Source organism: Anabrus simplex, chromosome 9, assembly GCF_040414725.1.
Source record: "Anabrus simplex isolate iqAnaSimp1 chromosome 9, ASM4041472v1, whole genome shotgun sequence".
NCBI classification, from domain to species: domain Eukaryota; kingdom Metazoa; phylum Arthropoda; class Insecta; order Orthoptera; family Tettigoniidae; genus Anabrus; species Anabrus simplex.
The window spans coordinates 95,030,371-95,056,961 of NC_090273.1; the positions used below are offsets into that span (position 1 = coordinate 95,030,371).

Consider the following 26,591-nt stretch of genomic DNA (forward strand, 5'->3'; position numbering starts at 1 on the left):
AGAAACTCAATAACTTCTCTCTGTTTGGTACACATTTCCATTACAGACGTTATTTTGAAGGATAGTTGTAGCGCTGCCACATTCAGTAATTAATGAATTTCTATGAGACGAAGCAGGAATATTCAAAGATGTCCGAAACAAAATACCATTTAAAAAAAAAACTGAAATTGGCTGAGAACTAAAATGTGTTGCATTATTTACTGAACGCCCTCGTAGTCGATATAATATAACCTACCTTCCTGCTCGCTTATACTCATCTTTTTTCTTTCTCTCTTTCCCTGTATCTCCATCTATATTTTCTAATAATCTACACATCCCACATCAAGTTTGAAGATCTGTCAATCATCATCATAATTTCTTCGTTCCAGCAAGCCGAGTGCGGTTGTGTACGAGACTCCTCCAGTTTGTCCTAGCCATCCACAGATGCTGCTCATACATGCGACGCCAGTTCACATCTCTAATTTCAAGGTCCTTCAATATCTGTTTTTCCCAAACATCACGAGGTCTTCCTCTTGGTCATTGTGGTCAAAGTATGTTCGAGGAGTCCTGTGAGGGTTCATTCTTTTCATGTGACCATACCATTGCAACCTCTTCACTTCTAAAGTCTCCAGCAAGCTTCTTTCCAATCCAAGCTGTTGCTGGATATCTACGTACCTTATTTTATCCATTTTTGTTTTTTGTAGACAAGAACGGAAGAACTTCATTTCTGTTGCCTGGAGATGACTTTTTGTTGGTCCAGTAAGTGTTGCTGCTTCCAGGCCATATGTCAATATAGGTACTAGATATATTTTGAACAAGCTGATCTTGGAAACTCACGGAAATGTTTCATCCGAAAGTATTTGACATACAGCGCGTCAATATACTGCCTAAATGAGTGTTGATGTCCACCCTTTTGAAGAAGCTGGAAAGCAAAAAATGAGCTGTTGGGGATGTGAAGAAATGGGCATTAAAAGACTGGGATTGATGAGGAAAGAGCCCATCTATTTGGAGAGAACAGCCTCGTGGGGTAATGGGAGATGTAGGACATTTTAGGTCTTACAAGGATAGACTAGACCAGGGATGGCGAACCTTTTCCAACTGGTGTGCCATTTCAAGTCTGGTTTATTATTCTCAACTGTCTACGTGCCACCTGCTATTTTCCTTTAAGGACACCATACCGACTTACTTTCGTAATTCCGAAATATGTTTCATAATATGGTATTAATTAATTATTATTTATTCATTTATTTATTAGATGTAAGTATTGCATTTGATCGTATGTTCCGTGGTCTCAATTTGCAAATCCTGCAAAAATACATTTTTGTAAGTTTTAAGAATACGTAACATTATTTGTAAAAATCATATACAGTAATAAGCGTCCATTATAACACACTTCCTCATTAAGTATTATTACATATAAAAATCAAAAATACTAATATTTGCCAATGGACTTCAAGTGAAATATTGTTCTCACATTTAGTGTGAAACTTGTTGCTGAATCTTAGTAGCCATGTCAGGTTCATAACTTGCTCTCTTCAGTAGGTACCACCTAGACGGTTTTTAACTGTTGACTTCACAAAGTTCTTTGTAGAAAATAACTGCTCGCAGGCATATGATGACCCAAACAAAGTAAGTAGCGCTGTAGCAAGTTTATTCGTGGCTGAAAACTTTTGTGGGAGGCTGTTCCACTGTTCAAGTATTAAGTTCTCTGGCTTCTGGAGAGAGTATTCACCATCAACAGCACACTCAATTTTTACCAGTGCTTCACCAAGTTGTACGAATTTGTTCACCCATGTATTGCTTTCTTGAAATTCAATCAACTCTATTTCTAAATCGTCAATATCTAACCTGACCTTAATATCACTCATTTGTACAATACGAGGCTTTGAAATAAAGTGCAAATTTTTCTCCAAATCTCAAAATTTGGAAAATCTCTTGGAAACTATTTGTTTTGAATTTTATACGACATTCACATACTTCTTACAAATACTTTTCTGTGTCGTCAAAAGTTAATTGATCTGAAAAATTTGACATCAATTCAAGTTGCACTTCAAGTTAAGGAAAGTACTTAAATGTTTTTGTTCCAACATCCCCGACGAATACTTCAAGTTTTCACTGAAATAATTTTATGATAAGATGTACAATATTATAGGTTAGGATCCACCTTTCAATACTCCGTAATAAGATGGTAAAAAGTAGTTACAACCTGTTTAATGGGACCGGTTTCAACACATTTTAAGTGTCATCATCAGCCAATTTGCGAAGATCTTAAAACAACTAGCACATTGAATACAGGCAAAAAATTAACATTGTATCATAACGTAGCAATTCAGTAAATGTTCAAAACACAATAATCACAGTCAAGAGAGTAAACAGAACATCACTATCTTGCGCCGAAAACAAATATAGCTGAAGTTCATAAGCAGGTCAAATATTCGCTTATGTAAAGTCGTTGCTAGGCAGGTCTTGTAGGCATTTGTTTCTCCGGCCGAAGAGCAAAAGGTGACGTGAATGAAGTCCTAGGAAAACAGTGTAGGATTTAATTTCGTCAAATTTCAAAGTGGATATATAGGTTTTATAAAATAATTTAAAACGTTAAAAAAGAATAAAGCCAAATAAAAAATATATTTAAAAAATAGGAAGAAATAATGAAAGAAATACGAGGTTCAACTCGAAACAACTTGCCGTAGTAATTGATAAAGAAATGATAAATAGAGAAAGGGGGGGACGTTAATTAGAGGGTGGTGATGGTGGTGGTGGTGGTGGTGGTTATTGTTATTAGAGGAAATACAATTGGGCAACAATCCTTAATATAATACTAATTCGAAGAAAAAAGAAAAAGAACCGACACTTCGAAAAATGAAGATATCGGTTAAAGGAAGACAAGGGCCACGAAGGGCGTGAAAATGAAAGACTCCCTAGCCCTCGCAAACCTAATAGCATCGGGGTCGGAAAAGAACAAGAATTGACCAAGGGAGGTCGGACAGGATAGATGAAAGTGAGGAGCCTGGCACAAGTAAGTGGAAGCAATGCCAGGACTCAGCTAAGGGCCCCGTGGTCGCCAACCCACGCTCTGAAGTTCAGAGCCCCTGGGGGATGGAGGATGGGAAGGAAAGAAAAAATGGAAGGGATCCGATACTTCGAAAAATGAAGAAATCAGCCAAAGGAAGACAAGGGCCACGAAGAGCGTGAAAATATAAGACTCCCTAGCCCTCGGAAAACTAATAGCGTCGGGGTCGGAAAGGAACAAGAGTTGACCAAGGGAGGTCGGACAGGATAGATGAAAGTGAGGAGCCTGGCACAAGTAAGTGGAAGCAATGCCAGGACTCAGCTAAGGGCCCCCGTGGTCGTCAACCTACGTTCCGAAGTTCAGAGCCCCTGGGGGATGGAGGGTGGGAAGGAAAGAAAAAATGGAAGGGATCCGATACTTCGAAAAATGAAGATATCAGCCAAAAGAAGACAAGGGCCAACGAAGGGCGTGAAAATGAAAGACTCCCTAGCCCTTCGGAAATCTAAAAGCATCGGGGTCGGAAAGGAACAAGAGTTGACCAAGGGAGGTCGGACAGGATAGATGAAAGTGAGGAGCCTGGCACAAGTAAGTGGAAGCAATGCCAGGACTCAGCTAAGGACCCCCGTGGTCGCCAACCCACGTTCCGAAGTTCAGAACCTCTGGGGGATGGAGGGTGGGAAGGAAAGAAAAATGGAAGGGATCCGATACTTCGAAAAAATGAAGATATCAGCCAAAAGAAGACAAGGGCCACGAAGGGCGTGAAAATGAAAAACTCCCTAGCCCTCGGAAACCTAAAAGCGTCGAGGTCGGAAAGGAACAAGAGTTGACCAAGGGAGGTCGGACAGGATAGATGAAAGTGAGGAGCCTGGCATAAGTAAGTGGAAGCAATGCCAGGACTCGGCTAAGGGCCCCGTGGTCGCCAACCCACGCTCCGAAGTTCAGAGCCCCTTGGGTGAGAAGGGGGAGAACTGAGGAGGATCAAGGGGGGTGTTGCGGAAGGGGGAAGTGGCATGAGAGGGTATTGTGTAAATTGTGAAAGATTGATTCCTTATTTGTTGACTTCAGGTTATTTAAAAAGGAGATGAGAAAATCGAAAAGGGGATTGGGTTTCTCAGAAATATCATTCAGATTAAGATTTGGATTGAAAAACTGGTCAAGGTGTATAAAACAGTTTTCGGTGATGTCTAGGAGAGGGCCTTTATTTAGAGTGCTGAGAATTTCAATATCCTGGTTTATTGTAGTGAAAGCATGTTTTGTGTCATGTATGTGTTGTCCCACTGCCGAAAATCTGTTGTGCTTTATTGCATTAACGTGTTCAAAGTACCTAATTTTGAAGTTGCGACCAGTTTGACCTATGTAAGAAGAATTACAGTTGTGGCACTTAAAACGGTATACGCCTGATTTAGAAAAGACACTTGTTCTATTTAAGGAGTGGGAATTATGTAATAATTCAAGGTTTCTATTATTAGTTCGAAAAGAAATCATAGTATTATGTTTTTTGAAGACATTAGCTATACTATAGGTATTTGCATTGAATGTGAATGTGGTGTAAGCAGCTGGTTTGGGAATATCTTTTAAGAGTGTTGTGTTAGGGCGGTGTCTAAATTTGTTAATGATTTGTTCAATAAAATAAGAATTATAACCGTTAAATTTGGCAATAGAGCGGATGATGTTTAGTTCTTTATTTAAGTTATCCTTTGATAGCGGAATTTTGAAGGCGCGGTTAACCATACTGTTGTATGAAGCACGTTTATGTGACTGTGGGTGAAAAGAGTCTTGTTTTATGGTATTAGCTGTATGTGTGGGTTTTCTGTAAATCATATATGATAATGAGGAAGGTAATCTGTTTATTGTTATGTCTAGAAAATTAATAGATTTGTTTGATTCTGTTTCAAGAGTGAATTTAATATGTGGATCAATTTTATTGAGGCTATTAAGAGTAGAAGCTGCATTGAAAACTCTATCATCCAGTATAACAAATGTGTCATCCATATATCTAGCCCAAAATAATACATGTTTAAAGTCGTCATTGTTATCAATGAAATTGTGTTCTAAAAAGTCTAGGTATATTTCTGCAAGGATCCCCGAGGCTGGAGAGCCCATAGCTAAACCATCTTGTTGATAAATTGTATTGTCGAAGATGAAGAAGTTGTTAGTAACTACTAATTTTAAGAGGGTCATAAAATCATTAATTTGAAGTTTGCTTAAGCAACTATATGTATTTAAGTTATTTTCAATAATAGGAAATAATTTTCTGATATTAATACTGGGATACATATTGACAATATCGAAAGAGTGTAGAGAGTGGTGTGGTTGGATTTTGAAGTTATTTAATTTCTCAACTAGTTCTATGGTGTTTTTTACAGACTTATTCGATAAAAATTTGTAATTATTCTTAAGAAATTTATGAATGAATTGTGCTAATTTGTAAAGTGGGCTGGGTCTGTAATTAATAATTGGTCGAATAGGGACGTCAGTTTTATGAATTTTAGGGAGAGATTTAGCGGTTGGTAGGCCTGGATTCATGCTTAATAATTTTGTTTTTTCATGTTCAGTAAATAAGAAAGAAGAGTTCTTAAGGGATTGTTTTAGAAGACGTTGAATTTGTTGGGTAGGATCTTTCTTTGTTATAGAAAAGGAATTATTGCTGAAGAAATTTTTGGTTTTCTCGATATAATCAACTTTATCCATTATTACTGTAGTGTTACCTTTGTCAGCTTTTGTGATGATGAGGTCCTGGTCTTTAATTTTCTTTTTGAGGTTAAGAATGTGTTTACGTTCAACGAAGGGAACAGTGTTGCTATTATCATTGGATGTGTAAATCTTATTAAGTTTTCTTTTTACATCAAGTCTAATTTCGTCCTGTAGTTCTAAAGGCATTTTTTTGATAGCCAATTCAGATTCAGTGATTGTATTAAAAACACTGTTATTTTTATTTAAGTTAGGCCAGTTATGTTTAGGGCCTTTTGATAGGATTAAGTTATCATTATCATCTAGGGTTGTTTTGGATAAGTTTATAACAGGGGGGTGGAACTTACTAATTATACTGTCATGATTTTTTTTTATTTTTTTTTTTTTATTTCTCTATTCAATACGGAACAATAATGAAGTTTTTAACTTTAAATAATTTTATGATCTCAAACAATCTATCTGCAATATGTCCCTTTCCTTGCAGATCCTTATTCACATCACTGTATATTGCTGTAAAATCACGGAGAAACATTAAATCGCACAGTCAGATAGGGTCCATGAGTTCCGGAAATTATTCATGTTTTCTGTCATGAAGAAGAGAATTTCGTCCAAGAGCTCGACAAACCTCTGGAGTATTTGCCCACTACTCAGCCAGCAAACATTATTGTACATTACAAGTCCGCCATATTGAGATTCCACTTCATGAAACATCTTCGAGAACTGGCGATTGTTTAGAGCACTTGTAGGAAGTTCCCAATTTTAGTTACCACCGAGAATACACTTTCAAATGACTTCATACCTTCTTTCGCACAAAGGGCTTCTTGATGTAATAAGCGATGGAACTGTAAAATTGGGTGTTTAACTTCTTCCTTAAGAAATTCCACAAACCCATTATGAATACCCACTATACTTGCAGCCCCACATCAGTTGTCACGGACACAATTTTCTGTAAGTCAAACATAATTTTTAATACAAGTTCTGGCTTCAATTCGTTCAATATATCTTTCCCGGTTGTCGTAGTTCGTAAATTCAGCAAATTAACTAATTCCTCCCTCATCACATTTCCACAAGGAAATCGGAAGAAAACAGCTAACCTTGCTTGTAAGGTCGCATCCGAGCTTTCAACAAGACATATTGAATACATTTGGGAGTTACCCAAATAAGCTTTCAATTGCTCTGAAACATCTTCACTCATTCTTATTATTCTATCCTTGACAGAATTTCTGCAGACTGGCATTTCTTTAATTCTGTTAATTATTTGTTGTTTGTTAGGAAAGTCTTCAAATAATGTGTTGGATGACAATAAGAAACCCTTCTTCAAGAACTCACGTCAGAAAGCGGTTTCCCATGACACAGGCGGAAACAGCCGCACTGATATTATTCCTCGACCTGAAAGATGATACAAAAAACTACTTTGTTTTGTGTATTGTTCTATTTTTTGTGAAATGAACTCACTTCTTTCTTCACTTGGCATGGAACAAACATTTGAATGATTCGTCTCGAAATGGCGCTTTACATTAAATGTTCGAGATACAACTGTTTCCGAACAGGCAACATGAAACTTTATCGTTCCTTGTTCTTGAAAAACCTGGTCACTATCTTCATTAAGTTTTTTTCGGCACCGAAAACATGTTTACGAGGTCCATGTACAAAACCACCAGAAAACGATGTTCAATAAACAGTTACACACTAAGAATATTTATGCGCTACTGGCTACCACACACAAGTCGAACTTCACTGGTGGTGATGGTGATTATTGTTTTAAGAGGCAGTACAACTAGGCAACCATCCTCTATATAACACTAATCAGAGGGAATAATGGAAGGGATCCGACACTTCGAAAAATGAAGATATCGGCCAAAGGAAGACAAGGGCCACGAAGGGCGTGAAAATGAAAGACGCCCTAGCCCTCGCAAACTTAATAGCGTCGGGGTAGGAAAAGAACAAGAGTTGACCAAGAGAGCTCCAATAGGAAAGATGAAAGTGAGGAGCCTGGCACAAGTAAGTGGAAGCAATGCCAGGACTCAGCTGAGGACCCTGTGGTCGCCAACCCACGATCCAAAGTTCAGAGCCCCTGAGGCCCCTTTTAATCAGCCTCTTACGACAGGCAGGGGATACCGTGGGTGTTATTCTACTGCCCCCACCCACAGGGGGAACGAACTTCACTGACTGAGGTGTGTGTATGAGTAAAGGGCATGCCGGCCGCATCTGACACTTATCTCACTAGACTTCCGGACGTATCAGTGTTGCCATATTGCACGTCGGAATGGAACTAGAATTTAGATTTTCGATATTTATTTCTTACACGTGAACACTATGATTATGCGATGCACGAGATATGTATAGTATACAGTACAAGGCGTAAAATGTTAATATGGTCATGTGGCGTGCCACCAAAATCGTGTTCGCGTGTCACCTAGTGACGCGCATGGCATAGGTTCGCCATCCCTGGACTAGACCGTGCATCCAGCCAATTTCAATGAGCTTCAATGTACACTTTGGGGGGGAATTCTTAACAGTAACTCATATATAAGGGTTTAGGTTAATACGCTTCCGTTTTCGAAAAAATTGAGGACAAATGTCATGATGCAGGATCCGCTTCAGACCAAGTAGAAGTGATGGAACACTAAAAAGCGAACACATTTTACTTAAAGCTGTAAGATCTACATCATAATAATTTCCAAAAAATTGATGAATCCCCTGATTCCAATGCAAGGCATATATATTTGGAGAGTTACAACGCAGTCAAGTGGACTGGTGGCCGAGTGGTCACCGTACTTGCCTGGGAACCTTGACGATGTGAGTTTGAGTCTCGTCGTAACTATATTTTTTTGTACAAAATAATTATTTGAGGGAACGTGAAGAGAAAAATGCAAATACAAATATTAGGGAAACTGCAGTGAACTTTATTTTCTACCTCAAATTAATATATATATATAGAGGGATCCCACAGTAAATGTGAGAACGTTTAGGCCTATATTCATTTCAGGTGTGCCGGGCTGAGTGGCTCAGGCGGTTGAGCCAATAGCCTTCTGACCCTAACTTAGCAGGTTTAATCATTGCTCAGACTGGTGATATTTGAAGGTGCTCAAATATGTCAGCCTCATTTCGGTAGATTTACTGGCTTGTAAAAGAAACCCTGCAGGGCAAAATTCTGGCACCTTGGTGCCTCCGAAAACCGTAAAAGTAGTTAGTGGGATGTAAAGCAAGTATCATTATTATTATTATTCATTTCAGGTAGAAAATAAACTGTACTGCAATTTGTGTAATATTTTTATTCCCATTTTTATCTTCACGTACCCTCAAATATTTATTTTGTACAATAAGTACAATTGCGACGAGATTCGAACTCCCGTCTTCGAGGTTCGCAGACAAGTACGGTGACCACTAGGCCACCTGTCCAGTTGACTGAGATGTAACTCTCCAACTATATATGCGTTGCATTGGAATCGGGGATTCATCAATTTTTTGGAAATTATTAGGTTGCGGACCTGATATGTTTAAGTAAAATTTGTTCGCCTCTCATACTATCATCTCCAGTTTGTCCAAGGGGGATCCTGCATCACGACATTTGACCTCATTTTTTTCAAATGGCTGAGTGGCCTAGTAAGTGGTTCTGAGAGTCGGTATACCAGTTGCTATGGAATGGGAGTGGGCATCTCGGACATATTCTGAGTCATGGTCCTCCTTGTGCTAAGGCGGCTAGGACTATACAATTCACTGGTGGTCCATAACCCATTAGAGGAGAGATCCTCATTTGGACTATGTGCAAGTAGGGTAGCATCCTGCTTTATGAATTTACCAAGCTCAAAACATTTTAAGCAAGCCTCAGACCTATGGGAGTAACGGAGCCCCACTCCCATTTGACAGGCGAGGGACTTCTTGGAAACAACTTGGCGAACGAAATAGAATTCGATGGGGAGCTATCAATATTAATGGGGCTTCTGGAAGAAAGAAAGTAGAACTGGCTGAGTCAGCAAAGAGGATGTATCTGGATGTGCTAGGAGTAAGTGATATTCGGGTAAGGAGAGATATCGAGGAAAAGCTAGGAGATTATAAACTGTACTTGATGGGTGTTACAAAGGGAAGGGTGGAGTCTAGGGTAGGGCTCTTTATCAGGAATACCATTGCATGCAACATAGTTTCTGTTAGGCACGTAAATGAGCGAATATGTGGGTAGATTTGTCATTTGGAGGAATTAGGACTAGAATTGTCTCCATGTATTCACCATGTGAGGGTGCAGATGAGGATGAAGTTGACAAGTTTTATGAAGCATTGAGTGACATTGTCAGAGTCAACAGCAAGGATAGAATAGTGCTAATGGGCGATTTCAATGCGAGAGTTGGGAATAGAACTGAAGGATACGAAAGGGAGATTGGTAAATGTGGGGAAGATATGGAAGCTAATGGGAATGGGAAGCATTTGCTGGACTTCTGTGCTAGTATGGGTTTAGCAGTTACGAATACATTCTTCAAGCATAAGGCTATTCACCGCTACACGTGGGACGCTAGGGGTACCAGATCCATAATAGACTATATCATAACCGACTTTGAATTCAGGAAATCTGTTAAGAATGTATGAGTTTTCTGGAGATTTTTCGATGATGACAGACCACTATCTGATCTGTAGTGAACTAAGTATCTCTAGGCATAGGGTAGAGAAAGTGAAATCTGTCTGCAAACGAATACGGGTAGAAAATCTCCAGGATGAGGAAATTAGACAGAAGTACATGGATATGATTGTATGTATGTTCAGTCTTCAGCCCTAAGGCTGGTTGGATCCTCAACAGCTCCGCCATCAGCTGTCATAGATGACCTAGGCATCACTGAAGAGGCGTACTAGGGAAATGAGGAGTGAGGTAGTTTCCCGTTGCTTTCCTCACCGAGCCAGAAGTTGCTATTACATATCAGTCTGGAAGCCCACTGAAATGCATGCACCAACCGACCCTATGAGCAACGTTTTCACACCATTCATAGCAGGGACTGGCTGCACAACGAATGGCATTACTAGCATTGCTCATACCTCAGTCACTTTCATATTGTCAAAGCCAAGGATAAGACAGAGACAGATCAATGAAAGTAACAAAATTGCTCTAGCCCATACCAGAAGACATAGTGCACTGTAAACAGTAGGTCCTGCCAGCAAAGGCATATGGATATGATTAGTGAGAAGTTTCGACCGTTAGACCGTTAGACAGGATATAGAAAGTGAATGGGTGGCATACAGGGATGCTGTAGTAGAAACAGCAAGGGAATGCCTAGGAACTACTATGTGTAAAGATGGGAAAAGGTGAACACCTTGGTGGAATGATGAAGTGAGAGCAGCCTGTAAACGTAAAAAGGCTTACCAGAAATGGCTCCAAACAAGGGCCGAGGCAGACAGGGATTTGTACGTAGATGAAAGAAACAGAGCAAAACTAATGGTTGTTGAATCCAATAGGAAATCATGGGAAGATTTTGGTAATAACCTGGAAAGGCTAGGTCAAGCAGCAGGAAAACCTTTCTGGACAGTAATAAAGAATCTTAGGAAGGGAGGGAAAAAGGAAATGAACAGTGTTTTGAGTAATTCAGGTGAACTCATAATAGATCCCAGGGAATCACTGGAGAGGTGGAGGGAATATTTTGGTGTTGCAAACAGCCAAGCTCATGGGGAGGAGGGAAATGATGTTGGTGAAATTACGCTTGAGGAAGTGGAAAGGATGGTAAATAAACTCCATTGTCATAAAGCAGCAGGAATAGATGAAATTGGACCTGAAATGGTGAAGTATAGTGGGAAGGCGGGAATGAAATGGCTTCATAGAGTAGTAAGATTAGTATGGAGTGTTGGTACTGTACCTTCAGATTGGACAAAAGCAGTAATTCCACTTATCCATAAGCAAGGGAACAGGAAGGATTGCAACAACTATCGAGGTATCTCATTGATTAATATACCAGGCAAAGTATTCACTGGCATCTTGGAAGGGAGGGTGCGATCAGTCGTTGAGAGGAAGTTGGATGAAAACCAGTGTGGTTTCAGACCACAGAGAGGCTGTCAGGATCAGATTTTCAGTATGTGCCAGGTAATCGAAAAATGCTACGAGAGGAATAGGCAGTTGTGTTTATGTTTCGTAGATCTAGAGAAAGCATATGACAGGGTACCGAGGGAAAAGGTGTTCGCTATACTGGGGGACTATGGAATTAAAAGTAGATTATTAAAATCAATCAAAGGCATTTATGTTGACAATTGGGCTTCAGTGAGAATTGATGGTAGATTGAGTTCTTGGTTCAGAGTACTTACAGGGGTTAGACAAGGCTGTAATCTTTCACCTTTGCTGTTCGTAGTTTACCTGGATCATCTGCTGAAAGGTATAAAATGGCAGGGAGAGATTCAGTTAGGTGGAAATGTAGTAAAGCAGTCTGGCCTATGCTGATGACTTGCTCTTAATGGCAGATTGTGCCGAAAACCTGCAGTCTAATATGTTGAAACTTGAAAATTGGTGCAATGAGTATGGTATGAAAATTAGCCTCTCGAAGATAAAATTGATGTCAGTAGGTAAGAAATTCAACAGAATTGAATGTCAGATTGGTGATACAAAGCTAGAACTGGTCGATAATTTCAAGTATTTATTGTGTGTTCTCCCAGGATGGTAATATAGTAAGTGAGATTGAATCAAGGTGTCGTAAAGCTAATGCAGTGAGCTCGCAGTTGCGATCAACAGTATTCTGTAAGAAGGAAGTCAGCTCCCAGACGAAACTATCTTTACATCGGTCTGTTTTCAGACCAACTTTGCTTTACGGGAGCGAAAGCTGAGTGGACTCAGGATATCTTATTCATAAGTTAGAAGTAAGGGACATGAAAGTAGCAAGAATGATTGCTGGTACAAACAGGTGGGAACAATGGCAGGAGGGTACCCAGAATGAGGAGATAAAGGCTAATTTAGGAATTAACTCGATGGATGAAGCTGTACGCATAAACCAGCTTTGGTGGTGGGGTCATGTGAGGCAAATGGAGGAGGATAGGTTACCTAGGAGAATAATGGACTCTGTTATGGAGGGTAAGAGAAGTAGAGGTAGACCAGGACGATGATGGTTAGACCCAGTTTCTAACGATTTAAAGTTAAGAGGTATAGAACTAAATGAGGCCGCAACACTAGTTGCAAATCGAGGATTGTGGCGACGTTTAGTAAATTCACAGAGACTTGCAGACTGAACACTGAAAGGTATAACAGTGTATAATAATGATGTATGTATGTATGTTCTTTTTACAATTTGTTTTACGCTGCACTGACACACATAGGTCTTGTGGTGATGATGGCATAGGAAAGGTCTAGAAGTGGGAAGGAAGCGGCCATGACCTTAATTAAGGTACAGCCCCGGCATTCACCTGGTGTGAAAGTGGGAAACCATGGAAAACCATCTTCAGGGCTGTTGACAGTGGGGTTCGAACGCACTATCTCCCGGATGCAAGCTCACAGCAGTGCGCCTGTAACCGCATGGACAACTCACCCGGTATTTTTTTTTTTTTAAACAAAATCATATTGACCTAAACCCTTATACACGGGTTAGTGTTGAGTGTCCCCCGCACAAGTAAATCGAAGCTCGTTGAAATTGGTTGGATGCAGGGTCTGGCGTTTCCTTGATTATTTTATTTATGTACGCGCTCCAAGTCGCGCGGTTACATTTGAAATTTAAATTTATACTGAGCTAAAATACAACGTAAAAATTACTTTAGAAATAGTAAATAACAATAATATAGAAATAATATAATACATAATAATATGAATAATGAGGTAGAAATATGACGCAGTGGCGGAAAATTCATATAAACCAAATACAGGGAACACTTACAGGCCTAAAAATGACAACTAAGACAGGATGTGGAAGCAGCGGGAAGCCCTTATAGAGGTCCATGGGAACGTATGACGTTATGGGAGAGAAAAGACTTGCACGAAACACCCTCTAGCTCAACTATATTAAAAATGACAAAATTTTACAAATACAGTTCCATGACACGGAAACAAGACATACTTAAGTAACTTAACATACAATTTGATTTAACGAAGAAGGTGATGCTACATTAAAGGTATAGTTTAAAACAAAAGTATTTAATGGATGAAAGACTTTAAACTACGGCAATTGGAACCTAGGGTAAACTCGGACTCATTAAATTAAACTTTAAAATGACATTAAGCGAAGAAATAATGAAACACAAAAGGAATTAAACTAAATGAAACAAAACCAGAAAACATTGCAAAAACACTGAAATAACACATACCTCGGAAAGGCAGGAGTTCCCGAGGGCAGCAGCCCTCGAGCGCAAACGCTCGCTTGGGCGGTCGGATGGAAAAGACGCCGAGCACACGCATCATTTTCCGAAGCCGGCCACAAGGCCGGAAATGGCCCGATTACAATCAACCAATAAGATCAAACTTACCCTAGATTCCTGGACCTTTTTGCCAATAGGAAATCACGTTACCATATATGGTAATTTTAACATTGTTAGCAATTACACAAGTTCTGGAACATTACGATTACAACACCAAAATTTCATCATAGGAAACCGCACGTGTGGTACAGGTACAGGATGCTCCAAAATAAATCACCTTACAAATTTTACAACAGATTACATAAAAACTACATTTAAAAAAAAATCACTTCAAAACACCTTTGCATGTTGCAATGTTCATACAGTTCAATATTTCTTGCCATTACATAAAATTCCAGTAGAGTCCAGAGTTGCAAAAAAAAAAAAAATCCTTCAGACAAATAAAAAAATTAAAATTTACATTTCCAAACACACAGTAGTTTCAGTTCTCCGTCCCACCAACCGGTGACAATTGTCATTGATATTGCTCGTGAAATTGGGGTGGAATTCTCAGTGGATGATATAGACAGATCTCCTAGGGTTGGGAAAAGTCAAACTGGCCGTCCAAGACCCATAATTGTGAAGTGTGTTTCGTGCCGGAAAATTAATGCAATGTTTGTAAACAAAAAGAACCTCAAGGGTACAAATAAAACAATTAGAGAGGACCTAACCCCAGAGAGACTGCGGCTTCTGCAGAACGCTATAAGTAAGTTTAGTGTGCGGAACGTGTGGTCGAAGGATGGCATAATTTATGTTAAGCAGGGAACTCGTAAAATACCTGTGTCAAACCGCGAAGATCTCGATCGTATTCGCTAACCATGAGCCGACATTCTGTAAACTAAATACCACTGTATAGAACTTTAATCAGAATTTCAACTGTAGCTATAGCCTACATTTTTATCATTAATTTCAATTTTTAGTTTCTTAATTTTATCTAGTGTAGTTTTTCCTTTTATATCTACAGTTAAATTTTAAGTTGGCAGCAACAAGCAACCAGGAAACAAATGCCTCTACAGCCTCTCCAACCCACAGTCCCAGCCCCCACTCTAAGTGCCGCTAATCACCTTCAAGACATTCTTTCGCCTTACCCTACCTCCTTACAAATAGCTCATGTAAACACTCAGAGCATTCTTCCACATTTCCCGGAATTCTCTGAAATATTCTCAACCTGCAACCTGCATGCCATGCTATTCTCTGAGTCATGGTTGCATCAATCTATCCCTTCATCTCTTGTTAGGATGAATGGTTATTCATTAGTTGGGAATGACAGGAGCGGTAAGCTCGGTGGAGGAGTCGGTATGTATATACATACGGGATGATGTGAAGTATAAGGTGATATTAAAATCCCCCAGTGAGTTCTCAAATAGCCCTGAATTCTTGTTCGTTGAGCTCATAGTTTGCGGTACGAAGTGCTTGCTTGGTGTAGTGTATCGTCCACCGAAGACTGGTAACATCACAAATCTAGAGGAAGCCTTACATGATCTAACATCCAGGTATGAGCATTTGATTTTAATGGGAGACTTTAATACAGACTTGACAAACTAATCTACTGAAACAAAACGATTGACTGAGATGTTTTCATCCATTAATTGGACAATACTACCCCTAAACCCTACATACCATGTTGCCAACTCACGTACGCTTCTCAGTCTAATAATTACTAATAATACCAACCGAATCCTAACTCAGGGACAAATGCCCATTCCCGGTCTCTCCCGACATGACATGGTTTATGCTGCATATTCCTTGAAATGCCCTAAGTTCAAGCCGAAATTAATTACACATAGAGATTTTAAACACTTTAATGAAGATGCATTTTTTGAAGAAGCTCTTAACACACCATGGCACAACATTCAGTTCATAAATGACATTGACAGAAAAGTAAATCATTCTAACGAACTACTTCTGACTCTGTATGCACTACTATGCACTGTTAGGGTAAAGAGGCCTTGAAACCCATGGCTGTCCCAAGAAATACATGACCAGATGAAAATAAGAGACGCAGTCTATAATTATTACGTGAAACATCCTACATCTGACAATTTCGGAAAGTATAAAAAACTCTGAAGCAGAACAACACAGTTAATTAGAAATGCTAAAATAGGTCACTCTTATGATATTTTGAACACTCAAAATTCTAGTCAGATTTGGAAATCTCTTCACGAAATGGGATTATGCAAAAACAAGACAAATGACAACAACTGTAATGTACCACTAGCTGACCTAAACTCATATTTTAGCCCACGATCCTCTCAGATTGATGAACAGACCAAAGCAGCAGTAATTAACAGAATATCCTCAAAAGCAGGACATAATGGCGAGCAGTTGTACTTTTCTCATGTGACCCCCAGTGACATTAGGGAAGTCTTCAGTGAAATACAGTCAGGGTCCACTGGCCATAATCGAATCAACCTGTCTCTTTTAAAAAGAATCATAGACATCATACTTCCAACGGTCACGCATATCATTAATAACTCACTCATGACTGGAGTCTTTCATTCGAATTGGCAACATGCAATCATCCGACCTTTCCCTAAAAACAACAACCCCAACAGTCCCGAAGATTATCGTCCTGTAAGTATCCTTCCTATATTAGGAAAATTGTTGGAGAAAATAGTACATAAGCAAATGACTGAATATCTTATACAGTACAACTTACTTGACAAATATCAATCGGGATTCAGGAAAAATCACAGTACTGCCACTGCATTAGTTAAAGTGACAAATGACATGCAACTAGCGATAGATAAAGGACAATTGACTATACTTGTTCTGTTGGACTTAAACAAAGCCTTTGACTGTGTAGATAGAGACATATTACTCGCTAAACTTAAGGCGCTGATATTTTCTTACAGCACTTTAACCTGGCTACAGTCCTATCTTAGTGATCGTCAGCAGTGTGTATCAGTGGGAAACGATACATCTTGATGGCAAACCACTAAGATGGGCGTGGCTCAGGGAGGAGTATTGTCACCACTTCTGTTCTCATTGTACATGAACGACTTATCTGAGATGCTGACCAATTGTAAATATCACCTGTATGCAGATGATACTCAATTATATATTCACACAAAGCCTAATGACTTAAACAATTCAACCACTAAGTTAAACGAAGACCTAGCAAATGTTAATGACTGTACTAGCAGACATGGCCTGTAAGTAAACCCATCAAAATCACAGGCCATCATAATTGGCACATATAAATCTCATGCTAAAATACAAAACACATCTATACCCAGTGTTATGCTCAGTGGAATACCAGTAACATTTAGCGATCTTGTAAAGAACCTTGGAGTAGTATTCGATAAGTATTTAAGTTGGTTGGAACATGTCACAAAAATTTGTCAAAATTCATTACATTCTGCAAAAAGGATGAGGGACTTCCTTCTAAGAAACACAAAATTATTAGTACAGAATCTAATATTTCCAGTATTTGACTACGGAGATGTAATTTATAATAGTATGAGCAAAACACTTTCATGTCGACTGCAGCGAGCCTACAATACTTGTGCTCGATTCGTATTAAATATCCCAATCCAAACTCATATTAACCCTTTCCTCTCTCAGCTGTCATGGCTAAGATTGACTGAACGACGTAAATACCACGCTGTTTCCCTTCTCCACAGTATTCTGCAAACAAGCAAACCAGTCTAGCTTAGAACAGACTTTAAATACCTCTCCCCTTCTGATAGAGCTCCCTCAAGGTCATCCACACGTTCCCTCTTGTCCATTCCCATTCACCATAGTAACTCGTACAACTCGTTCATACCTGCTACCATACGTTCCTGGAACTCAATCCCAGCTGAAATTAGAGGCATAGGCAATCCGAGGCTATTTAAAAGGAAATGTTTAATGTGTTACTCAAATATGTAGAAAGGAGATCTCACTAACGTAGAAAATTAATAATTAGCTTTTAATTATCAATAAGGATACAAAATTATAGAGGTTAAGTAAATTAATTTTTGTGATTTTTAGAAATATATGTAAAAAATGATTTTATGTACATTATTCTGTAAATTGTATAAAACTGTTGTATAATATGGTTTGATTTAATAGCAGGCTTCATAGCCTGAGCCCCACCATATAAGAAAGGCAATAAACTAAACTAAACTAAACTAAAGTAAACTGAACTAAACTAAAACTTACTTTGTAGGTACTGAGAAACTCCGTAAATCACGCCCGAAGGCATCCGCACAACCTTGTAAGGGAATATTAAAGAGAAGAGTGTCACCTACCTATGCTGAAGGAGCAGTACCACCTCGTAAGGAAATTTTGAAGAAAAGAGGACCTCGCTCAGCTGAAGAAAGAGCAGGTAAACTTCAATTCATCCTTTGAAGAAAATATTGATAATAGATAGGTAGACGGATAGATCAGTAGACAGATACGAGACCTACTATGCCTCAGTCAAAAAAAAAAGTGAATTAGTTATATACAGTCAGAATTAAGAACCGAATATAAGAACACAGTATATGGAAGTTAACCAGGAAGCATTTTGTTAGAGGAGCAGCTGGCTATGAAGGATATTTGACAACATAATTCCAACATACACAATGTTTAGCCCGTAATTACACTAAATTAAAAAAAAATAGTAGTCTATCATCCAACCTCGCTTCTTCCACATGAGATATTCAAGCTTTGCATGATTGACAACATACCACAGTTCCAGTTTTATTGCTGCCAAACGTATGACATAGGTGATTAAAAAGCACCTTTGGATGAACATACTTTTTACAAACTTTATTAACATAATGATTCATCCAATAATTGATGAAGACCCAATTTTTGATTTGGACAATTTTAGTTAAATGTGATAACATTATTATTGTATTCATGTACAAATTTTGGTTTACAATGTACACATTTTAAACCCATGTACACAGCATCAACAGAATAACATTTCTACAAAAAAAGTTTTAGAATAAGATCATTTTGCATAGTATTAATTTCAAATGTTTACTCAAACAAGGCCTTGCACTTGACCTTAAGATTGTCAGTAGGCTGAAGATGCCCAGAAAGGGCAAAAACATGTGTCTGAAAAGTGTATATAATTCATGTAGAATTTATTCACTAAAACTGTGAATTGTGTTGAATAGGTGGATACAGTAAATTTTATTCTTGTAAGAATTTTACTTATTATCAAGGGTTCCAACTGACTTCAATAGCAGTAAAACTCACAGTGGAATGAAGTGGTGGTATAATTCCACCTCATTATATAGTGCAGGCTACGGTGCACTGCTTGCCTATTGGTCCACCATGCTGGAGGGGTGGTCACTGATTGGCTGTTCTTCGGCCAATGGTTGAAGCATTAAGGAGCCTGATGTACATCGACCTGCTTTGGCGGAGACAGGCAACTGATCACCCGTTGCTTTTTCTATTCTGCCGCTGCCATTGTGTCCTTCAGGTTCAAAGGCTTTCAGGACTTGAAACCAGGCTTTGTTTACCCGTTAAGATTCCTCCTTACAGTTTAAGCTGTTGGTGCACTTCAGGATTTCAATGGCTTCCCTTTGTAGCCGGGCATGATAAAATACAGTAGTTGACAGTATGTGCTTTGGTATCGCTGTGCTGTACTGGAGAGTAAAATTCAAGCCAGAGAAACATAATTCCTAAGTGTGATATAAAAGACTGAGTGAGAAATGAAGATGTCAGGAAGGAAACTGGAGTAGTAAAGTTGAGACTAAGATGATTTGGACATGTAAAGAGGATGGGGGAAGGAAGGGTGCTGAAACAGATGATGGAGGCTAGGTTTGAGGGAAAGAGAGCAATAGGGAGATTCAAAGTAAGTTGGATAGACTTGATCAAGAACAGTGTAAGAAGGAGGAACCTAGAATGACACAACATTATAGAAGAAGAATGGTGGAAGCAGAGAGGAAGTTGGAGTACCATAAATGCCCTAATATGGCTGGAGCTAGATAAGGGGAAATTATAATGATAATCTGTCGATGATGACTCTACTATTGATAGTGTAGTTTGGTGAAACACGGACTTGTGTTGCATCTTCAGTATAGGCTGTGTAACCTATTCAGCCCCTGACACACCCATGGAAAATTCATAATATTTACACCCTGTACATTTATTTTCAAAATAAGTGAGCACAATGCGGTGTATTGGATCAATAATTTAATTTACACTGTTTCCAACCTCATAAAGTACAGCTCTGGAACCAAATATAGAGATATAAATCTAGTGAGATCCATGCATATGAAAACAAGATTTATTTTGGTAACACGGGGAAGTTTTATAAAATACAGTACTAACATTTGTGAAAATTGCAAAACCATGAAACAATGGCCCAAATGAATCCAAACTCATTGATGTATAGAAGTGTGTGTCAGCAATAAGTGATTAGGATTGTAGAGAGATGGAGTACACATAGGCCCAGCAGGGCCCTGTCTTGTTTAACCGACAAGGTAAGTGTTACACTAAATGTAGTCAGTGAAGAGCTATCAAACAAGATTGAAACGTGAAAGTAAGTGCCAGTATGCCTCACTGACATTGAAGGGCGCAATATCAGCATGTGAGCGAGTTCCAATGGGGCAGAATGATTGGTCTCCAGGAAGCGGGTTTGTCATACCATGACATTTCGGTGCATACAGGGCATGGTGCTACGACAGTGATGTGTGTGTGGAAACAGTGGATAGAAGAGGGTCGTAAGCAGCGATGAGCAGGTACTGGATCGAGGGCTGCAATGTGTGAACCATTCTGCATCGATGGTTCAACACCATCTGCTGTGGATTGGACTAGTTACACACTTGCCATTGTGTCGGCTTTCATTGTCCAAAAACCACAAAAGCCTCAGAGACTGCAATGGGCATGTGAACCCTGTCACTAGCATGCTGAGTGGAAAAATGAGTTTTCAGATGAATTCCACCTCAACTTGTCCTACAGTGATGGCCGCATGTATTCGACACTACCGTGTTGAGCATAATCTGGCAATATGCACTGTTAAGAGGCATAGTGGACAAATACCAAGTGTGATGGTTTGGGTACAACTGATCTTACCTTCTAGGTACTGAGGGAAATCTGAACAGCAACTGATGCATGAGGGAGGTTTTAGAGCCTGAGATACTCTCCCTCCTTCAAACAACTATATATGTCACATTTCAGCATGACAATGCACGGCCACATGTGGTGAGGAATGTGCAAGCCTTCTTCGAAGGACAACAAGTACCACTGCTTAGTGGCCAGCACGTTCACCTGACATGTCTGGGATATCGTCGGTTAGCAACTTGATCATGACAGCCCTCCTTTACCACTGCCGATGATTTGTGGACTCGCATACAAACTGCATGGAGGGAGATTCCCCACGAATATATCCAGAACCTCTTTGATTCCATGCCATTATGTATAGAGGCTATGAATGCAGTGTATGGAGGCTACTCAAAATACTGAATACTCAAAGGTCATGTACAGATCTGTAAACTTAGTCATTTGCCTATTGTCATGTACCTAATCAGCGGTACAAAGTTCATTTCAATAATGTGTTTCCTTCTTGGTGTTGCAATTTTCATAAACATTAGTGTGTTAGAAAGGTGGTCATAATGATTTGGCTTGCTGTTGCACATGTAAGTATACTAACAAAAAATGATCTTGAATACTAATCTCAGCAGTAAAATTTATATTTCCTCTAGCTGTGTCCAGGTCACTTAACATCTTCTATCATTTCTATTACAGCCTCACCACTAGAAGAAAGCCTTGTACTACTACTTTCTGGGTTCAAATCCCCATTAGTCCATGAAAATTTCAGCAGGGAAAAAACACATGCAGAATTGTTTTCTGTGGGGTTTCCCATTTCCTTTCTTATTTTAATTATAATACCCTTTTTTGTTATGAATTTTCCGGAAAATATTTTATTTCATTATTATATTTACGTACAGTAAGTTATGTATTCCGGACCTTTATTGTCACCCTCACTGAAGGATGGATGATTTACTTTTAAAAATAAATTTTACTACTACTAGTCATAATATATTAGTTATAATTTCTATTCACTTATTTACAAAAACATATAATTAAAATGAATTTGTGTGTTTGAAAACTAGGATTTCAAAAAAATTATGAAGCATTCATCCAGGATATTCATTCTTCACCCCAAAATTCTCTGAAGTATAATAAAAAGCAAGCAAAAGTATAAAACCTTGATACTTCAAATGCACAAAAAACAGGTAAGGATATGTGAGAAAAGACTGCTTCTCTCTTAACGTGATATATACTGATGTAGTAAGAAGTATATCATCTTGTTATCAATGTATCAGTCAGAAACTCATTTTTGTTTGTTTGCATAAATACTGGAAATGCAACAAATACACTACCTGATCAAAAATATCTGGACATCTATCTGAAATTGCACATAGACTTCACCAGTGTCATGATCCCTATTATTGGATATTAATCTGGGGTGGGTCCACCCTTCGTCTTTGTGATTACTTTAACTCCACTGGACTGGGCGAGTTGGCCGTGCGGTTGTGAGCTTGCATAGGGAAGATAGTGGGTTTGAATCCCACTGTCGGCAGTCCTGAAGATGGTTTTCTGTGGTTTCCCATTTTCACACCAGGAAAATGCTGGGGCTGTACCTTAATTAAAGTCACAGCTGCTTCCTTCCAACTCCTAGGCCTTTCCCATCCCATCGTTGCTACAAGAACTATCTGTGTCGGTGCGACGTAAAGCCACTAGCGAAAAAAAAAAAAACTCTGCTGGGGACACTTTCAACTGTGGAGGAATGGCAGTCCATTCTTCCTCAAGAGCTGAAACCAGAGAAGGGAGTGATGTTGGACACTGGGATCTGGAGCCAAGTCGACACTCTAACTCATCTCTGAGTTCAGGTTGGAACTCTGGGCAGGCCAGTCCATTTCAGGAATGTTATTGTCCACAAACCATTGCCTAAGAAATGCACCTTTATGACAGGGTGGATTGTCATGCTGACACAATCATCATCTCCGAACTGGTCCTCTTCTGTATGCAGTACACAATGGTTTAAAAAATGTTCGTATCCTTCTGCATTTGGAGGTTTCTTAAATGCAATAAGGAGACCACACTCTAACCACGAAAAACACTCCCATACCATAACACCACATCCTCTATAATTCACTGTTGGCACTACACATGATTACAGACAATGTTCTCCAGCCATTCGCCAAACCCAAATTCTTCCATCGGATTGCCTCAGGGTATCAAATCAGTCATTTCCAGTCATCCACTGCCCAGTGGCTTTGCTCTTTACACCACCTCAAGTGTTGGTTAAGATTGACTACAGAAATGTTCGGCTTACGTGCAGCAGCTCGACCATTGTAGCCCATCTATTTTACTCCCAACACATAGTCATTATGCTGGTTAGATTGCTCGTACCACTTTGGAACACAAGAGTGATTCCTTCTGCTGATTTTTTACAACCACCTTCCACAATGCTCGACGGTCGCTGTCCGACATTAAATGAGGTCTGGCTGGTCTTGGTTTAGCTGCGATTGTTCCTTCAGGTTTCCACTTCACAATCACAACACCAACAGTCAACTTTGGCAGCTTTAGAAGGGTTGAAATGTTCCAGATGTATTTGTTACTCAGGTGACATCCAGTGAGTAGTCTATATTCGAGCTCTCCTGACCAACCTGTTCTGCTGTTACTGCTTCTCTACTGACAACACAACAATATTCCCCACCTCCTTTAATACTGGCAGGTCCGCCTCCCGTGACATCTACGGTTCAATTCTGTATTATATAAGGGTGTCTGGATACTTTTGACCAGGTAGTGTAAATGAAGAATCAAGTCAATTAGAAAGGATAGAAATGCATACATGCAGTGGCAATTGCTGTGTTTTGAATGGTGCTCAGTGACTTACATTCACTTCAATGGTGGTGGTGATGATGTTGATCATGATTGTGATTTCCTCCTCAACTTATCCGGTGATGGCAACATCCTGACATTATTATTTTCTTGAGTATGCACAGATGTGACTAATTAATCCAATCTTAGTCTTTAATATTTGTATGCACTGTCATTATAGGGGTTCATATATGACAACTTCAGACTATATGCTTTTTTGAGATTGCCATAGATATACGACATGCATAGTTGGTAAAAACATAATGAGTGCATGATACTGTTTTCCTTGCACTTAATGTGTTATTAATTTACAATGTTATCAAAATATAATTCACCTTCAATGTAGATACCCACAACAAACATTTATAGGTTCAATTTTCTGAGAAAAGTATTCTTGTGAAGAACTTAATGTAGGTATACAATATCATGCGTTCATTTTTTTTAATGACTGTACATATATACAACAAACACCAAAGAAGGGGAATAAGGAGCAGTAAGGAAGATCAGGTTCTTCACAGTCACACATCTCATCATAGATGCATCAATGAAGTTTTCTTGAATAAAATGCCCATAATTTGCACTCCATTTGTACTTGCACTATATTCAGATCTGATATTGGCCTACTGTTTTCCTTAATGTCCTTTTCCCCCAGAAACTTAATGCACCAAAACGTGGTACCTCTAAATCCATATTTATATATTTTACCCCTACACATGGCTAACTTTTGAACAACTGCCTGGTTTTCAGGAGTTAATAAGTTTCCTACCAAGGCATGCTTGGAGGTTTCACCGAGTGGTCTTGTCTCTTTCTTTTAATGAGATTTTACTTGTTTGTATGTTTTTCAAATATTGTTTACTAAGGCTAAACTACTGTTCATAATATTAATTTCATGAAACCTCAAAAAAATATTATCATAAATGAATTAGTTATTACCAATCACTAGTTTCAATCTAGAGAGGAGATGCCCACACCTTGTTACAAAATATCCTTCATGAGTTTCGTTTCAGCTGCTCACAGACCCCAACACAACAAATAGCCTCTTAATGCCATGGCAATGCACATACGAAGGCTGTGGCTTAACAACAGGTCTCTTTTCCCAGTGCCCCATACAGCCACACAGAGTAGGAAGTACATCTCTGCCCTGAGCACTGTGTTGGCTGTGTTTAGCAGTGAAATAAGGTACCACAATATAATATTAATAAAAAAGAAATCACATCTTCACCACCAGTTCAATAGTAGTCACTGCATACGTGGATAAACAGTAAGACAGGTCAAGAATTTTCATGAAAGGCTCTCTTCATTACTGTCAATAGCTGCATTCCTGATAGAGCTTGGAGGCAGAAGCAAGCTCATCGGGCGTGAGAAGAAATGGAACTGGGGGTAATGAGTGGAGAACCCTTCTATGAAGACTTTAGTACATGAAAATGTAAAGTTTGTCCTTGTCCTTTAAGGTTTTCATGTTTGTCCTTTTATTTCCTTTCCATTGCTCCTCTCCATACTATACTAGGCAGCACAAGTGATGAAGGTGGCACAGACAGAGACAGAAATACAAGGATAATGTGAACTATGATGTTGCTACGGAGGACTGAAAGCAATGGCTGCCAGTTATCCTTACATTAGGTTATGTTTTGTTTTATTGATATATATATATAAATTCTGTAAAATTACTTCAGAAGTTCTAGCTATTGAGGATATTCAGCAATAAACCTCCAGTACACATGACAAACATAGGCTGGTTTCTATGGATATTTTTTTAGAATTTGCTTTATGTCACACTGACACAGATAGGTCTTTTGGCGACGATGGGACAGAAAAGGGCTAGGAGTCGGAAGGAAGCAGCCATGGCCTTAATTAAGGTACGGCCCCAGCATTTGCCTGGTGTGAAAATGGGAAACCATGGAAAACCACCTTCAGGGCTGCCAACAGTGGGGTTCGAACCCATTATCTCCCAAATACTAGATACTGGTCGCACTTAAGTGAGTGCAGCTATCAAGCTCGGTTTTATGGATTTATATTCATATCTGTGAATCTGAACAAGGAAACAATGTGAAAACAATAACAATGTAAAATATCTAAATAATGGATTCTCGTTTCTCAATTCATTGTCAGATTATAAGTAAAATAACTCCTGTTCCTCATTTATTATTCAGTGTTCTCCTCTCCATAACTTACGTCTGTATCCGACGCATATTCTTGCAGACTGATGATTGCCGGTTCCAAGGATGTATCCCGTACAAAGTCATCTTCTTGGATTGTTCCACCATGCCAAACACAGTCTGCCCATGCCTTTGCCGTAATACTTTAATACTTTCAGTAGCTTTGTGATTTAATTTCTCTGTGTCTGCGATTTTAAAAGTAATTTCGTTCTGTCATGATAACCACACGCTTCAGCTGTTCTTTCCTGTGACTTGGCGATGTTATGGATCGGCCTGCCGACATATGATTCTCGCTTAACGTACTTATATACATTAAATGCTTGCTGTCTGGCTTTCTTATGTAGAACTTTACGCTTATATTGTTCACCTTCCATGATGTAACACACAAATTTACTGCTCATGTTGCAAATAAACGACGGATCACTTCATACAAACTTTGCAACGAGTTCTTACCTAGACATCACAAGCTCAGGACGTTTACTAAGTTGATTGGCTTACCGCAGAGTAATGACGTAAATTCGCAGAACCTTGCTAAACTGGGCTGTCATCGTTCATGACGTGCACTACAGGCTGCCATTGTGTTTATTCTTTTGGAAATT

General features: G+C 39.1%; 1 protein-coding gene across 2 annotated transcripts in view; it reads left to right on the top strand.

Moving 5' to 3' along the window:
* The window catches only part of LOC136881032 (uncharacterized), an 88,189-nt gene that overhangs the window by 53,174 nt on the left and 8,424 nt on the right, over positions 1 to 26,591 (top strand). Inside the window, exons 10-11 of one of the 2 annotated variants that reach the window (XM_067153630.2) lie at positions 18,177 to 18,335; positions 22,063 to 22,185. In XM_067153630.2, the coding sequence (XP_067009731.1) occupies positions 18,177 to 18,335; positions 22,063 to 22,154 (251 nt within the window). In that variant the 3' untranslated portion in view covers positions 22,155 to 22,185. The remainder of the gene's footprint in view (positions 1 to 18,176; positions 18,336 to 22,062; positions 22,186 to 26,591) is intronic. The other variant, XM_067153631.2, reaches the window with a different exon arrangement.